Source organism: Urocitellus parryii, chromosome 10 (genome assembly GCF_045843805.1).
Source record: "Urocitellus parryii isolate mUroPar1 chromosome 10, mUroPar1.hap1, whole genome shotgun sequence".
NCBI lineage: Eukaryota > Metazoa > Chordata > Mammalia > Rodentia > Sciuridae > Urocitellus > Urocitellus parryii.
Window position 1 is genome coordinate 108,267,098 of NC_135540.1, and position 18,530 is coordinate 108,285,627.

Genomic DNA, 18,530 nt, shown 5'->3' on the forward strand with positions numbered 1-18,530 from the left:
AGTTTCAACTGAGAAAACAAATATGGAAAGGTACATTTTTAAAAATTTAAGAGTTAAATAAACTCTGACTGAAGAATAAATATCTTTTTTTATTCCTAGAACATTTGTCAGAAATTATAATTATTGAAGCTAATGTTGTCTGTTCAGAGATAGTCAAAACATAGTGCCCCAGAATTTGGGGACATAAAAAGGTTTGTCATTTGCAATTAACTAGTAAAATTCAGCTCATAATGATGAGGAGCAATAATTCCCAAAGTAACCTTCTGGATCCGAAAGCCCTCACATTTGCTGAATCTTAGTCAAGAGTTTGTATAAAATAATTATGAAGGTATGATGTCTTGTCAAGAGGGAAGTACAAGAAACAGGTTTTCCTGCAGTCAAGAGGAAAGGATACTTTGTTACTTTTTTTAAACCAAAAATAGCCTTATAATGACAAAGGACCATTAGGTCACCTCATCACAATTTAAAGAAAATATATTTTATGTTTATTCCATTTTCATTCATTCAGTCCTAGTCACTGAGCATCCTTTAGATGGGTTAATTTTTAAAAGAACTCATGGATTAAGAAAGAGCTCTTTGGCTGGGGACAGTGGTATATGCCTGTAATCCCAGTGGCTCAGGTGGCTGAGGTAGCAAGGTGCTAAGCAACTCAGTGAGACTCTGTCTCTAAATAAAATACAAAATAGGGTTGGGGATGTGGTTCAGTGGCTAAGCACTCCTGGGTTCGATCCCCAGTACCAAAATAAATAAATAAATAAATAAATAAAAATTTAATGAAATAAATTAAAATAAAAGCATGATTGTAGGAGAGATACCTTTATGTTACCATATTTTGTTTCTTTTTCTTCCTTGGTGCACAGATAAATTACATTTTCAAAATGCCTTTAGAGTTAGGCACTGCCATCAAATGAGATTCTGACTGAGGTAATGTTGGCAGGAAGGGTGTACAGCATTTCTAGCTCTGCCATATAAGTTCCTCCTGTAGGATCTTTCATTTGCTATCCCTTTCCTCAACCAGTGCCTGTGAATAGACAGAACTTTTGAGGCCTTTAGGACCTCACCAAAATGCCTATACTTCTATGTGTAAGATTCTTATGTAAGTAAGGAATAAATGGATATTATGTTAACTTTTTTTCTATTGTTTTATCAAAATAATTAACCTTCTCTGACTAATACAAAAATTGGTTCAAGGAATGGGAGGTTCTTGTAATTTAACCTAAAAGATGTTATTGGCTTAATGATCGTCAGCAGGCTGGAAAGGTGGTGATTCATGTTATTCCGTGCTCAGGATACGTGGAAGGCAGACTCCATTGCAAATCAGAGAGCGAATCCAGGCAATAGGTGGAAAAACAGACGCTTATCAGTGTAATTTGTTGTTATGATTGCAGTTAGCAAAATGCTGGAGAAAGGGGATCAAAAATGAAAGAGAATCAATACACTCAATTTATCATAGCTATCTTAATACTTGATATTTTAAATAAAAATTTAAACAGAAAATCCAGAAAAACTAAAATAAGAAAATCAAAATTATCTATGATCCCCAAAATGAAAGATAATAATTACTAAAATTTTGTATATTTCTTTACCCAGGAATCTCATATATATATATATATATATATATATATATATATATATATATATATATAATATATATATATTATATATATATATCAGTATATATAATATATAACATATAATATATATATAAAATCTCTATATATCTATGTATACACGCAACATAGATCATACAGTACAAAGAAATTTGAAATCTAACTTTTTTTCTCAATAGTTAATGTGAGCAAATTTACATTCCATTAGGTATTCTTCTACACAATCACTTTTCTGTGTCTTTGTTTTATTTTTACCATAATTTATTAAGCCAATATTTTGTTACTATTTATTCACCATTACAAACAATGCATAAATTAATATTCTTACATCCAAATTATTTCATTCTTACATATTTCTAGAACTGAAGTTTCTGGGTCAAAGGATATATAGATTTCGAAGACTTTATATATGCAATTACATCTCTTTTGAAAAATTTTAATATATATTTCCAATAATAGTATTTGAGAATGTATATTTTCCAAATTTGTGCTAGTATTTTATATTTTTGCTTTTTAATCTTTGCTATTGAAATTGTAAGATGACAGGTGTTACTAGTGTGTGAATGCAAGTTAAGTCACATTAGCTATAATGTCTGTATTAGAATAAGGCCACTGATATTGACTGTAAGCCCATCATAAAAGAAGCTTAAATAGGAGGCAAGTGCACTAATATTTTAGAGAGATGTTCCTGTAATTAGTCCTGGGCCAAAATGGTGTCAGTTATGAGCTCAATAATGTCAGGCAACTTGACTCCACCCTGTTGCCCTGCTGTACTTGGCCCATGACCTTCTAGTCTAAAAAAATGGCATCGTCAGAGTTGTAGGAGATAGAATGAGGAAGAAAAAAAGAAGAAAAAGTCAAATAGTATATTTGGGTTCTTCTTTAAATAAAAAGGCGCTGGGAAGAGCTGCATATTCCTCTTTTGTCTTATTGGCCAGCATTTGGATACTGGCCACACCAATTTCAAGTGGGGCTGGGAAATGTAGTTATTACTCTTTCTGGAAAACTTGACCCAGGTAGATATTTTTCAGCCATGAAGAAAGTTGAGCACCAATAGACGGAAGTAGTTTTCCAGACTCCTACTCACATTAACAGTTACCTAGGGACCTCCTTTTTACAAAGTGTTTTAGGACAATTATATTCCAGTCTGGGCAGTGAAAGCTGTAAACATTTATCTGTATTAAGATCTGGAAAGTAGTAAATACTTTAAGTTAGAGACCACTAGAGTACCAAGAAAATTAAAAATAAGGGAGAACTTTTGTTCACTACATGAGTTGGAGCATAGAGGAGAGAGAGAGGGAATTTGAACTAACTCTTTAAGGATGTTTTTCTCTGCAGAGCCAGATATTGAATAATTACTTTCTCTTCAGTGGTATGCGCCACCACTTTGCATCACTTTTGTTATTAACTTTAAAAATCAGACTGCAATTCCTGTTTCTGTTGCTAGTTACTGTGTGCTTTTTACATGATAGGAGTTGTGTTATCATCACTGAATTTTTACCAACTGATTAAAAAAACATCTGTAATAAGGGCAGACGGAAGAGAAAGGATATTCGTGCTTTAGGTTTAGTCTTAAGGTAAGAGTGTAACTCTAGAGTTTAATGGATTTTTTGCCTTAACGTTAGGCTGTGACTCTTAGGTGGCCTCGATTAGTGATTTTTGGGGTGGCCAGATAAAATACAGACCACAGCTAAATTTACATATCGGATTATCTTTTTAGTTTAGGAATAATCCATTTAACATTAGGTCATACTTAAAACATTATTCGTTATTTATCTGAAATTTCACGTTTAACTTGACTTTTGGTATTTTTGCTTCATCAGATAACACTAGTGATATCTCGGATCCTGTTTGTTCTCTACAAATGGGGATGAAAATTGTTCCTTCTTCTTAAGATAATCTACATAAAGAACCTTGTTCAGGATAAGACCTTAAATTAGCACGCTTTAATAAGCGATATATATCAAAATTCTGGGGCAATTAATTGTCTTGGGCTCAATCAAATACAGTATATGGTTACCCACACAGACGGTTTTCTAAAGAGCGAGCCGAAAGTTCAATGAGCACAGGCACAACCGCGATGAGAGAGACCTGGGAAGCTACCTTCCAGGGAGCAACGCGAGGGTGCGCCTGCAACGTCCCACCACAAGGGAAAGATTCCGCTTGATTACGGGAAATCCGTGGCCGTGTCTCTGCGCACGCGCACAAGGACTTCTGTGGCTCCGCGCCCGCCCCGCCCCACCCTAGAGAGAGTCACGTGGGAGGACCGTCGCGGCGGCGGCGAGACTCGGCCTGGTCACGTGACCCAGTCCCAGCTTTGCACAGGGATGGAGCCGGAAGAGGGGACGCCCCTGTGGCGGCTGCAGAAGCTGCCCCCAGAGCGGGGCGCGCAGGTGAGGGGGGCGTAAGCGGCGGCGGCCCCGGCTGCCCGGCGACCTGGCGCGCTGGTCGGCGGAGTGGCACCAGGCGCCTTCGCGGGCTCCCCGGGGAAGTGGGGAAAAGGGAAGGAATTCCTAGTGGCCGGGCCCCAGCCTTCTCTGGGGACCCTGGGAGGCCGAAGCTTGGGGTGCCACGTTGGCTCTTAGGCTTGGCTCAGCTGCCCTAAAGGATTTCCGGGCAGATGTGGTACCTTGCCGCCCGAGCCCCTGTGGGGAGGCCCACCTGCTCCCAGGGGTCCGGGGCTCCTGATCTGTGCCGGGTAGTGGCCAAAACTCTTTGAAAGCTTTTGCTGTGGAGTCGGTGGTTTGCATCCTCTTCCTGCACACGTCATTCATTCATTAAACACAGACCTCCGGAATGCCTGCATTCTAGGCATCCGATACTTTGCTGGGTGCTAGGGATATGTTGTGACTTGGAGCCGACCCTGCCACCTTGAGGGCGACAGAAAAACAAAACAAAACAAAAAAACTAAGTAAGCACTACCAAGGATGAAAAATAACCAGTGAGGATGGTCTCAAGAGGTGAAGTATCTATTGACACCTCCAGTCTATGAAGAACTGGCTTATTCGTTCAGCAAGTTTTCTGTTGAAGTGTACAATAGATTGAGTATCCTGATGGGTTGAGTAAACCGGGGAGGAGACATGGCTTGTGTCCTGCTGGAGTATCTTTTATGATGGCAGTTTTGGCCTTTCTTTCTCCTTTGTTCCATTTATAGTGGGGAGTGGAGGGGAAACAAGGAAATTAACTTCTCTTCTGCCAGGATCAAGAAAATCAAGCAACTCTTGGGTGGTTTTACAAATGAGGAAACTGAAATGTCAACAGAGGGTTTTAGCAATTTTTCCAAGATTGTTCAGCCAGTAAATGGTAAAACTGAAACATTTGCTTAGATCTATTGACTGAGCCTTCTGACCGTCCACTCTCCTGCTTTCATTCTATCCACTTCTCAGATAAGGTCCATAACGTTTACTACCAGAAGTGTTGGTGGCTCCTAAATTGCTGGGTCCATCCAAAATTTCTTCCTTGAGAGTCAGGCTTTTGCTACAGTGATCACAAATTCATTGTGTCCTTGGCTGAGCTCCTCTCCTGGGGTCCTACTCCCTCTACTGCCTTATTTTTGCTTGGTGATATGTACCCAGTCACTCAACTTGAAATTCTAGGTTTCATCCTTGCTTCTCTTTTCACATCATTTTTGCTCCTCTACTACCTCATCTTGAGTGTCCTTAACAATTAATGTTCCTTTAATTTCTTGTCATAAACTGAAGAGAAGAGTGTGGGGATGGAGAGTCCAGCGGTTGGGTTTGGTCTGTTCTTTCTCTTTTTCTCTCTTTATAGCTCCTATCCTGTTATTGAACATGTAAATTAGTTGCTTCCCATTGAATGTTGAGCACAGATGGCAGCCTGGACTCTTTTGCATTGTGTGTGAGACCTCCTATGATTTGAACCCCACCTACCTTTTTAGCCTTGTCTTCTCTCACCCTTCCCTACCTCACAAATTACCCCCTAATCCCAAGTCCATCAGTGGTGTTTTACACTTTCATCCTATGTATATGTGTGATGGCAAATGCCTTTCTTGTTTCTGCTTGCCTGGCCACCTGCTCATCTTTACTCAGCCATAAAAGAAGAATGAAAGTATGGCATTTGCCGGTAAGTGGATGGAACTGGAGAATATCATGCTAAGTGAAATAAGCCAGTTCCTAAAAACCAAAGGCAGAATGTTCTCACTAATATGTGGATGCTAACCCACAGCAAGGGAGGGAAAGATTAGAAGTTCATTGGAGCAGACAAAAGGGAATGAAGGGAAGGGAGGGGAATAGGAATAGAAAAAAACAGTAGAATGAATTGAACATATCTTTCTTATCCTTATATACACAGTACGTGACCAATGTAACTCCACATCATATACAACCACAATATTGGAATCCTAAATGGGACAAATTATTCTATGTATGTATAATATATCAACCTACACTCTACTGTCATGTACACCTAGAAGGAACAACAGCAACAACAAAAGACTTAGCCTCTTCCTTGCTTCCTCTCCCTGCTCTTTTGCATCTTCTATAAACTTCTGTTATAGCCCCTGTTATTCTAAATGCACTTATTTATTTATTAAAATATCTGCTTTTTTGAAATAGACTTTTAAAGCCCTGTTATGGTAGGGCCTCATCTTATTTATTCCCAGTTTTCTCATGTGTAAAATGGGAATAATCATTATACTTAACCTCATAAGGTTGTAGTGGAGGATCACTAAAGTGCTTAGGGGTCCACAAATGGTAGCTATTATCGTTATCTTTTCTTTGTATTTCCATTACCTTAGTGAATAATAGCAATATAGTATTTATTACATGAATTCATTTTAAAAATTTCCAAAAAATGTAGCACCTTTACTTTTCAGTTCGAGTTCTGGGTTTTGCTTAAGCATGGGGATAGTATAGGATACAATGGAATATATGTACAGAAATTGGAATGAATTTTAAATCAAGTATGTTGGTTGGTTCATGGTACATAAAAATCCGATTTATCATGCATTAGCTATTGTGAGGAAATAGAAGTTGCTCATTTCTGTTCAGATACACATGATTTTATGGGGAAAGAATTATTTCTTAAAATGGAGAAGAATATGATCCAGGAGAGAAAGAGTTGGAAGATTTGTCACTAAAATTCTATTTCCAAGTTATGCAAATTCAGATATTGCTTTTATAAGGTTCAGATATCTTATGAAATAATCATATTAATCTTTGCCTAGAATAGTTCTGGTATAGTAGGTACTCAAATATGTTGAATGCGTGAATAATCTTAAGAGTGATAGTAGCAAATATAAGAATAATAGAGACTTAGTAATGTTACCAAGAATATGCAATGTGATTTGCATGTATTATGGAATTCATGTAGCATGGTAAGGGTAGATGATATACTTATTTTGCACTTGAGGAAGCAGAGACACAAAACGTTTTAATAAAACTAGCAAGTAGTGGGACTAAAATTCACACTAGCTAATTTTGTTCTAAAACTCAGTCTTTATTTATGTGTTGGAATTTCAATTACTGATAATTAAGGTAGATGGAGAGGAATTCAAAAAAGGAAAAAAACGTTTCTGAGGGTCTTCTTGGAATAGAGCAAAAATAGTAAATTTGTTGTGAAAATGGGGGCAAAGCAAAATGAAGATTGTAAAGCTACAATAAAAGACTTCAATGAAAAAGGCATGCCCTTTGCTCATGGATATAAATATGTGTAAGGATCCTTAGGTGAAATTTTTATAAACTATCTTCCTTCCGGGAATATCGAAAAAAATAACACTATACCTTGAAAATTATTTAAGCTTCTGATGGTGGACATAATAAGGGAAAGTCTAGGATTTTTGGAGAACTCTAATTTTTAATTTATAAGAATAATCTTAAAAAGATTATAGTTCTGTCTCAGCTGCTCTTGCAGATAGCAGGAATCTTCCAACATTTGTTTTCTGTGAGGAAGAGAATTCCATTATAATTTTACTGATAAGTACATTTATTTCCCTTTTTCTTCTCTAGCTACTTCACAAAATAATTGATGGCTTCTGTGGTCGAGCTTATCCTCTCTACCAGGACTACCACAGTGTTTGGGATTCAACAGAATGGATGAATGTTTTAGAAGATGTTACCAAATTTTTTAAAGCTCTTGTTGGTAAAAATTTATCTGATGAAGAGGTAAGTTCACTCTAAATCTCTATACCTCATAATGAATAATGCCCAGATATTTTTATTTTTTTAAAGTTGGTTTTTAGAGCACCATATAATACAAGGGCCATTATTGGTAAGTACTGAATTTAACAGCAAAACCTCATAATTTGTAAGTAAATGGAAAATCTTTTTTGTGGAATTTCTGGTGTTTGGCCCTTTTTTGGTTGTTAATTCTTTTTGTTTTGTTGTTACTCTTTTAATTGTGAAACATTTAAAGCATTTAGAAGAAAATAAGAAGTTAGATAACCAATACCTATGTCTCCAGAAACATGTTTAAGTAATTTTTAACATTTTACTTTGTATGTTTCTGGATTATGTGTTTTAGAAATAAATCTTAACAGATAACCTAAATACTCTCCTTCCTCAATAGAATATGCCACTCTCATCTAGAGATCACTACTCATTTTTTATTTTTAGTTGTAGATGGTCACAATGACTTGATTTTATTTTTTTAATGTGGTGCTGAGGATGGAACCCACTGCCTCATGTGTGCTAGACAAGTGCTGTACCACTGAGCCACAAACCCCTACCCCGAGATCACTATTCTTGAAGGTGGTGGTCATGTTTTGTATTCCATATTGTATGTACGTTCACATTCTTAAGCAGTATGTGCAATTATTTGGTATGTTTAAGTGTATGGTTTTTAAATGATAACGTGTATTCAATTGAAAATTGTTTTTGATGTAATATTGTATTTTAGATTTATCTTGTTGTTGAAAGTGAATTTAGTATATATGTTTCATCCCCTTGTACTGTTGGTTGATAGGAATTAAATTTTATTTATTTATGCCCCTGCTAACACTTAGGTTGTTGCCTCTTTGGTTACTCCAAGTGGTGCTGGCTGCAGATGTATTTGTCTCCTTGTACATGCCTATGCCAGCTTTTGTACAGTAGACGTCTTGAAGTGAAATTTCAGGGTTGTGGGAGAGCCTTCTTACACTGAATTGCTTTTGTATCTTTGTCAAAGATCATTTGGACATATTTATATATATTGCTCACTTTTTTAAGAGATTGGAGTTCTGTTTATTTTCATATTGATTAGAATTTAACTCTGGAAATGAGTTGTTAGATGTATTTATATACTTTAAATATCTTTATTACGTGACTTTTCAGTCTCTTAATGGTGTCTTTTTTATGACGTTCTGAATTTTAATCAAGTCAAGTTTCTATTTTTTGGTGGTTAGTGCTATCATTGACCTACTTAAGAAATATTTGCCTGGAAGAGATGAAGATATCCCGGTATGTTTTCTCATAGAGGCTTGATTTAGCTCTCATATTTGTATCACTGATAAATTTTGAATTAATATTTGTATATGGAGGATGGGTTAAGTTCAAGTTTTTTCTGTATGAATATACATTTGACTCACTACCTTCTATTGATATGAGCATCCTTCTTCACAATATTACTGTGCAACCTTTGTGGTAAATCAGGTCGCCCTGTGAGGGGATCTATTTATGGACTCTTTATTGTATTACATTGTCTCTATTTGTTAGTTCTGCACTGCTGAAATTACTATAGAGATAAAACTACACTAAGTCTTGATATCTAGTATAAGATATCAACTTCTGTTTCTTCAAGATTGTCTTGGCTAGTCTACATCCTCTTTGTTTTTGTGTACATTTTAGAGTAGGCTTATCAGTTTTAACCAGACCTCCCCAAACAAAAACAAAAACAAAATATCTGTTGGCATTTTAATGGGTATTGCACTGAATCTCTATGTCTTTTAGAGGAGAATTGATAACAATATTTAATTTTCTAGTCTGTGAAAGTAGCATATCCTTTCTTATATTTTATTAGTTTTACTCTTGTCTCTTACTGTTTTATAGTTTTTAGTAGGGAGATCTTGCCAATATTTTTGGTATTTATTTTTAATTAAGTGATGTTTTTGATGTTCTTTAGTCTTGTAGATCTTATTCAAAGTTTTTAAGGGTGAGAGGATTTATGAGACTCTCTTTTTAAATTTTAATACTTTTTATTTATTTTTCCTACTTTATTACATTGGCTAATACCTTTAGGACAGTGTTGGGGGGGGGAACAAAAATCAGTGATAGTAGACATATCTTACTCCTGACCTTAGGGAGAAAGCAAATACTTTTTTACCACTTAGTATGCTAACTGTATCACTTTATATAAGAATTTTCAGATTAAAGAAGATTCTTATATTCCCAACTTTGCTGATAATTTTTTAACATGAGTGGATATTGAATTTTATTAACTGTTTTTTTCTGAACTTATTATTTTTTCACCTTCATTTTGTTAATGTGGTGATTATCTTTGAATGTTAAACTAAACTTAAACTTCACTTGCCAGAATAAATTTTAGTTGGTCAGGATGTATTCTTTTCTCATGTATTTCTTGGTTCTGTTCCACCAATATTTTGTTTAGGTTTTCTGCATCTATATTTGAGTGAGAATGGCCTGTGGTTTTTCTTTTTCTGAAATTCCCTTATCAAATTTTATTCTGGGCTTATGGAATGGGTTTGGGAAGCATTTTTTCCTTTTCCTGTTCTCTGGAAGAATTTTTGTGACTATTCATTTAGAATTCAGTTGCTTAATTTTTGAATATTTGGAAACATTTATAATCTTACCAGTTTTGATTTAGTTCTACAGTAATAAAAAAATTCAAACAGTATTATTTCAGTCCTTCATGGTTTGCTACAATGGCTCAGCATATGGTTTATTTTGGTGAATCTTCTATAAACATTTGAAAACACTGTTTATTTAACACTTGTCAGGTACAACATTCTGTATCTCAATTAGTGTTTTTAAATCTTTTCTATCTTTGCTAAGTTTTAAAAAATGTTTTTCTGACAGTTACTAAGAGTTCTGATAACATTTCTCATTATGAATGTAATTTTCACTTTTTAGAACTGCCATGTTTTGCTGCTCTATTTTGAAGCTATGCTATTATGTACACATTAATTTATTACTGTTAGGTCTTTCTGTTGAATGGCCATTTTACTATTCTCTATTTCTTGTTATGCTTCTTGCCTTGAGAGCAGTGTTGTTTGGTGCTTTAATTGAGCTCAGTCAGCTTTCTTGCTCTCAGGTGTATTTACTTCCATGCTGCTTTATCAGTCAGCCATTTTTCTTTGCTATCTGTTTTATAGGAATTTGTTAAAACCTATTTGCTGGTTATCCAGTCTCATCTTATTCTTTACATGATTATAAAAGTATTATTTCTTTTTTTCATTCACTATCATTTTAAAAAGTGTGTGACAGGAGAGTGGAACTATGTTACATTTTAAGCAGAAAGACCCTTTCATGTATATTCTAACCACTTATTTTTATTTTTGTAGACAGTTCAGCAATTGAATCATTTGAATTCATCTCATCAAGAAGCTATCATGAAATGCTTGAAAAGTAGGAAAAATGAAATCAAGCAAGTTCTTTTAAGAGAAATAGTTGATATTTCTTCTGCCCAATTACAGGATTTTGATTGGCAGTTAAAGGTGAGAATCTAAAGATAGGGTAGAAATGCTAATTGCAGCATGTATGAGAAATCTTTGTATATATGTTTTTTGTTTCATTTTTTTGTATATAGGGAACTATTTTTTTTATAATATATATCTAAAATTTCTTTTAGTTTAAAAAGGCATTGTTCCAAAGAGATATCAAAAATGATTTAAGTTAACAAATCTTTTGCGTTAGCTTGGGTGTAAAATACTCCAAGAAACCATGAACAGTAGCAATGCATTAATAGTAAATTTAACTATACCTATACATCTTTTAAGACCTGTAAATCATAAATAGTGTGGCAATATATATATTTACTATATATATTTAGCCAGAGGTTTCTAGACTTTATAGCATTCTAAAGATTGATAAATGTGATTCTACTTCTGGGAGGAAGATCTATGTTGTGTTATTAAAACAGTAGTTTTGAAACATTTTGAAGATAATCATGACCAGTATGGTTAATAAAGAGCAATGACAGATCAATTTCCCATCCTGTATAAAGGACTTAGACCCGTAGATGAGGAGAAAACAAATATATTGTGTTCCTTGATTTTTATCTTGACCCTAGATAAAGTGCCTCCTATTGTCTTTGTGGCTAACGGGAGACAAAGTTGGGAACGTAACACAGATGGGTTTGTAACTGTGTACATAACTATACAAAGATAGATGAATTGTATTAGACAAGAAAGTCTGGTTCTGATCTTGGCCCAGCCTTCTTTAACATTTTTATGAATATTATGCTAATCAAATTGGAGAGTGACATGAAAGATATAGTAAATATATAATCAAAGTTTAAAATTATTTTACCTCTTATTATACTGATGGACCAAATGAAGCAAAATAAACTAATCAGTGATCGTCTAAGTCTACTTGATTTATGTTTTCATAAATATGAAAGATAGGGTAGAAATGCTAACTGCAGCATGTATGAGAAATCTTTGGTGGTTTTGGTTTACCAAAATGTAGTTTAACTGATGTTGGTTCAGTATGGTTTGTTAGTAGAAATGCAATGTTTCAAGCAAGGGATAGTTCTCATAGATTCTGTTTTTAGCTATTAAATCTTTTTAGTTAGTTTAATAATTTTTTAAAAATTCTGGACGCCAAACTTAAGAGATATTTGAACAAATTGGAACTCAGCTAGAAAAGAATGACCAGAAATTTAAAATCATGGTTTGTGAAATTGGTTTAAAACTCATGAGACCATGTCCCTGGAAAAGATGAAATCTAGTAGAAACACGATAGTTATTTTCAAAAATCCAAAAGTCATGGATAAGGGAATAAGTGTGTGCTCAGTGACTCCAGAGACTAGGACAAGGGCAAAAGTGTATCATTTGTAGTAAGATGGGTTTGAATTAAACCCAAGGAAGAACTTAACAACTATGAGTATCTGGAAGTGATTCTAACCACTTTTTGAGGTAGTTCGCTTCTCATCATTGGTGGTATTCAGACATAGGGTGAGAAACTACCTTTTGAAAATATTGAGGAGAATTATCTGTAAGGTAGACAACCAGAAGGTGAGACTTCCAAAATCCCACATATTATGAGTACTATTTTGGGGAGAGAGAGTGGAGATATGTGAGGATTAACTCCTCTAGTACCCCAAGAAAGGTACTTTGATGTTGCTTGTTAGGGAATGTTTTCCTTACCATTACACAACTAACGCCCCCCACCCCCACCCCGCGTGCACCCCTAAAAGGGAGTACTCCAAATAAAGATTGTAGGGTTTTCTGGCTCAGATTCCAGATAATTGAATTTCCCTTTGTTATCTCAAATGAAGTTACAGCGCTTGTTTCAAAAAGTACTAATACCATTAATACTGTATTTAAGTCTCAATTTCTGTAGGATATACACACACTCTGAAGACAGAAACTAAGTAGTGAGGTAAATATGTTCAATGGTTTTGTTGAGTGGTACTAATTGGAAATGACATGTTGATGACATTTATTAATAGTTTAATAGATGGCTGATGATGAAGTAGTTAAGCATCTTAATTTGAGATTTTACCAGTATTTTTAGTCTCATTTATCTGTATACACCAATAGTAATAATCTTGGTATCTTTAATCTTCTTTAAGAGTTCTGTTTCTTAGATAAAAGAATCATGAAATTCATATGGAATAATAAAAGACCCAGAATAGCAAAAACAATGCTAACCAGGAAGTGTGAATCAGGCGGTATAGCGATTCCAGACTTCAAACTATACTACAGAGCAATAGTTACAAAAACAGCATGGTACTGGTACCAAAACAGGCGGGTGGACCAATGGTACAGAATAGAGGACACAGTAACCAATCCACAAAACTACAACTACCTTATATTTGATAAAGGGGCTAAAAGCATGCAATGGAGGAAGGATAGCATCTTCAACAAATGGTGCTGGGAAAACTGGAAATCCATTTGCATCAAAAAGAAGCTGAATCCCTATCTCTCACCATGCACAAAAGTTAACTCAAAATGGATCAAGGAGCTTGATATTAAATCAGAGACACGGCATCTGATAGAAAAAAAAGTTGGTTATGATCTACATACTGTGGGATCGGGCCCCAAATTCCTCAATAGGACACCCATAGCGCAAGAGTTAACAACTAGAATCAACAAATGGGACTTACTCAAACTAAAAAGTTTTTTCTCAGCAAAAGAAACAATAAGAGAGATAAACAGGGAGCCTACATCCTGGGAACAAATCTTTACTCCACATACTTCAGATAGAGCCCTAATAACCAGAATATACAAAGAACTCAAAAAATTAGACAATAAGATTACAAATAACCCAATCAATAAATGGGCCAAGGACCTGAACAGACACTTCTCAGAGGAGGACATGCAATCAATCAATAAGTACATGAAAAAATGCTCACCATCTCTAGCAGTCAGAGAAATGCAAATCAAAACTACCCTAAGATACCATCTCACTCCAGTAAGATTGGCAGCCATTAGGAAGTCAAACAACAATAAGTGTTGGAGAGGATGTGGGGAAAAGGGCACTCTTGTTCATTGCTGGTGGGACTGCAAATTGGTGCAGCCAATTTGGAAAGCAGTATGGAGATTTCTTGGAAAGCTGGGAATGGAACCACCATTTGACCCAGCTATTCCCCTTCTCGGTCTATTCCCTAAAGACCTAACAAGAGCATGCTACAGGGACACTGCTACATCGATGTTCATAGCAGCACAATTCACGATAGCAAGATTGTGGAATCAGCCTAGATGCCCTTCAATAGATGAATGGATAAAAAAAAATGTGGCATTTATACACAATGGAGTATTACTCTGCATTAAAAAATGACAAAATCATAGAATTTGGAGGGAAATGGATGGCATTAGAGCAGATTATGCTAAGTGAAGCTAGTCAATCTTTAAAAAACAAATACCAAATGACCCCTTTGATATAAGGGGAGTAAACAAGGGCAGGGTAGGGACGAAGAGCTTGTGAAGAAGATGTACATTAAACAGGGATGAGAGGTGGGAGGGAAAGGGAGTGAGAAGGGAAATCGCATGGAAATGGAAGGCGATCCTCAGGGTTATACATAAGGACATATAAGAGGAAAGGAGGGGTAAGACAAGATAATACAAATCAAAGAAATGATTTACAGTAGAAGGGGTAGAGAGAGAAAAGGGGAGGGGAGGGGAGGGGGGAAAGTAGAGAATAGGACAGACAGCAGAATACATCAGACACTAGAAAGGCAATATGTCAATCAATGGAAGGGTAACTGATGTGATACAGCAATTTGTATACGGGGTAAAATTGGGAGTTCATAACCCACTTGAATCAAACTGTGAAATATGATGTATTAAGAACTATGTAATGTTTTGAACCACCAACAATAAAAAAAATAAAATAAAAAAATAAAATTAAAAAAAAAAAGAGTTCTGTTTCTTGTTGCAATGGACCCATTCTGTACTCCTGATAATTCTTATGATTAAAACAATAATTACAATCCTAAAGAAAGTGTAACTTGTTAAGCCAGACTAAGCTCCTGCCACTGGTTGTCCCTGCCTACCTACTTCCTCTCTTTCATTTATTCTCTTTCTCTTTCTATGCTTCAAATATGTATTGTTTTGAAATGAGTTTGTTTTCTTTTTAAAAATGTCTTGTTTATAAGCTCTGATGCATACTTAGTATCATCCCTTATAGTATTTATTAATTACTGTTTTCCTCATTTTGAACAGCTTGCACTTTCTAGTGACAAGATTGCTACTTTACAAATGCCACTCTTAAACCTTCATCTAGATGTAAAAGAAAATGGTGAAGTAAAACCATATTCAGTTGAAATGAGTAAAGAAGAGCTGCAGAATCTAATAAATTCCTTGGAAGCAGCTAATAAGGTATTTGTTTTAATTTTATCATATAGATTAAATATTTTAAGTTTTGATTGATACATGTGGAGCAATAAAAGAAAAACTTTGGGTTCACTCTTAGTGTCTTTCTGTTCCCTGATATTATGCGAGTACAGAAGATACTTGTTCATAAACTTGATCTCTAGTTTTAGACATTAAATTAATTGTAATTGGTATTTAATTTGAGGCATAACTTACCAAGTAATTATTTTTGAAAGAAAATTATGTTATTTTTAACAGATGGATTTGCTTTGCTTTAATGCTCATTAATGATTAAATTTTTTTTTACATTGAAACTATGAAATTAGTTGGTTCTGAAGAGTTTTTAGGTTTAAAAATAGTTATAGTCCTGAAAAATAATGTCTTATTTAACTGATTTAACTGGAAAAATGAAAGAAAATTGCTTTTGTAATCCTCTAAATATGGGAGATAAAATACGACATGTAGTTATGACAAAATCAGGTTAAGATGAGATAGAAGTAGTGAATGTGTAAAAATTTTATGTTTACAAAGCAGTAGCTAAATAACAATAACCACTAGTATTTAATAAATGCAAAAGATAATACTTAAACAGCAGAAACTATTGCTGTGAAGAAGAAATAACACTAATGATCCTTGTATATGTATATTCCTTCATTTTTCCTCAGCAGTGTCTCATGTGATGTAGTCTCAGTAATTAAGTCTTAATTATTCTTACGCACTTCTCTGGCTGCCAATATACTTCCTGGTCCCACCTTTTAAAAAAACTGATAAATACCAACTTTTTTTCCATACTCTGCAGTTATTTAGACATTTTAATTCCTCATGATTGGTTCATAGGCTCAGAAACCGAATTGGTAGTTCAGGGGTGGCTGTCCTTTGGATGGGGCTGAAATATGTGGAGTAGGTGTGGTGGAGCCACAGACCCTGTCAGGCAGGGACCAGCAGTTACTGTTACAAATTCTCTATCTCCTCTTCACAGACTCCAGAGCATTTTATTTAGCATACATCAGCATCATTCTAGTATAACCTGATATTTTCCTTTCCAATTTATGTTTTAAGGTGGTCCTGCAGTTGAAATAACAGGAAATAATGGCTACCAAAGCTATCAGATGTCACTGCAACACTTGATATGGGAGAGTGAATGCTGTGTGTTCAAGACCCCTGAGATGTATTGACTCTACACCAGGCTGAGAGGGCAGCAGAGCTGAGATTTGAAAGATAAAAGTCTACCAGCCTCCCTAAGGAACAGGAAATTACTTGGTAGATAGGAAATAGACAAAATGAAAGATGAAAAAGATGTAGTTGCAGTTTATATTTTCATAATGATTGTTTTGTCTCATTTATTAAGTATTTGAGAAATTTGTGTAGATAAAATTTTATTGAAAGGTAAAAATAGCTTATAAAGTAATGTAAACATGCAGAAGCACAAACATACTTGAATATTGCTTAAAAATTATGTGACTAGAAAAGACATGTATTATGGATATATAATTAATTTGTGATATTTAAGAATAACTTTTTAAAAGAATGTATAAGCTGCATTTATAACTCAGGAGATTTCATATCTTTCTCATATTTCAAAGAAAAGATTATAAAATATAAAATTTCTTAGAGAAAGGGTCTTTATCAGACATGAAAAAACAAAATAATTCAAAATTTATGTGAGTTTATAGATTCTATGAATTAAATCTGGAACACACAGAAATGAAAATAACATTACTATTTCTGCATTTCCATGTCTGGTTGGGAGACTATGTTCTGATTAGATGTCATTGTGTAGTGTATATATTGTTATTGGGGTATCAGGAAAGACTATCTACAGGTCCCCTTTTGTTATAAATTCTTAATAATGAACTTAACACTTTTGGATGTTACAAATACAGTGGAAAACAGAAAATTTTTAACCTCAGCTAACTTTAAAAATAAGTATTCTGAACAAATAAAAAGTGTCATGTTTCATTTTTATGTATTACTTTGTTTCAAATAACTTTCTACATATTCAGAAGTCCGCAATGCATAATTAAGTGGTGTCTACTATTTGCAAGCTTTGTGGTGCATTAAAGTATCAGGCTATCCTTTGAGATGTCCAGAGGATGACAGGATGATAAGTATATCTTCACCTCTAATCATACAGGTGAGGATAGACTTAGAGCATTTTAGTAAATATGTGAGTGTGATCTAAGCAGTATTACTCAAAATGTGTCTGTGTATTGTGTACTATGCCAGTCATTATAAGTTAGCAATTAGAAAAGGAGCTTGGTCCAGAGAGTTAACAATGTGTTTGATGCTCGCTTCATCTAGACATTTTGGTTATGAAAAATGTACCAGCTGAAGTAAACAGTGAGTGTGCTTAGTGTAGTTCTTGATTTACCTTCTTGTGCAAAATCTTAGGTCATTTTGGACCAGTAACAGTTTGCAGACCAGCACTGTGAGTACCACTGCTCTTGGGGCCTCTTCTAAATTGCATCTTTCTAGGCAGGATTCTCCTTCACAAGGAAAAAAAATCTTGCCCTATTTAATCCTTCTCTCACCACATGGTATTGTTCCATTGGCATTTTCAACAGCTTTATTGAAATCTAATCGGCAAACTACATACTGTCATTATTTAATGTATACAGTTTAATAATTTTTTTGTTTTGTTTTCCTTTGACTTATTTTAATTTAGAAAGAAACTCTTTAATGATGCAAAATTTTAAACAACAGAAAGGGCAAAATAGTACAATGAACAACTGTATATATTAGTCAAGGTGCCATAGAATTAACATTGTGCAATATTTGATATATATTATATGTGTATACTCATATACACATATAGTATATATTATATACATTTGTATATTTTTTAATATTTATTTTTTTAGTTATTGGTGGAACACAATATCTTTATTTTTGTGTGGTGCTGAGGATTGAACCCAGTGGGCCCCACGCATGCCAGGCAAGCTCTCTACCTCTGAGTCACAACCCCAGCCCCTGTATATATTTTATTTATG

At 34.7% G+C, this 18,530-nt stretch overlaps 1 protein-coding gene across 1 annotated transcript; it reads left to right on the forward strand.

Moving 5' to 3' along the window:
* Window positions 1-3,897: 3,897 nt before the first annotated feature.
* On the forward strand, window positions 3,898-17,510 carry Commd8 (COMM domain containing 8). The gene is made up of 5 exons (XM_026386025.2): window positions 3,898-4,003; window positions 7,577-7,732; window positions 11,065-11,217; window positions 15,391-15,546; window positions 16,600-17,510. Exons 1-5 carry the CDS (start codon window positions 3,938-3,940, stop codon window positions 16,618-16,620), a joined length of 552 nt encoding a protein of 183 aa, XP_026241810.1. The 5' UTR covers window positions 3,898-3,937; the 3' UTR covers window positions 16,621-17,510.
* Window positions 17,511-18,530: the final 1,020 nt, after the last annotated feature.

Bases quoted from the DNA above. Each gene is read 5' to 3' on its own strand.
- Commd8 (XM_026386025.2), top strand. From the start codon at position 3,938: ATGGAGCCGGAAGAGGGGACGCCCCTGTGGCGGCTGCAGAAGCTGCCC. The intron at 4,004-7,576 runs GTGAGGGGGGCG...TTTCTTCTCTAG, and splicing joins CCCCAGAGCGGGGCGCGCAG to CTACTTCACAAAATAATTGA. The intron at 15,547-16,599 runs GTATTTGTTTTA...TTATGTTTTAAG, and splicing joins CCTTGGAAGCAGCTAATAAG to GTGGTCCTGCAGTTGAAATA.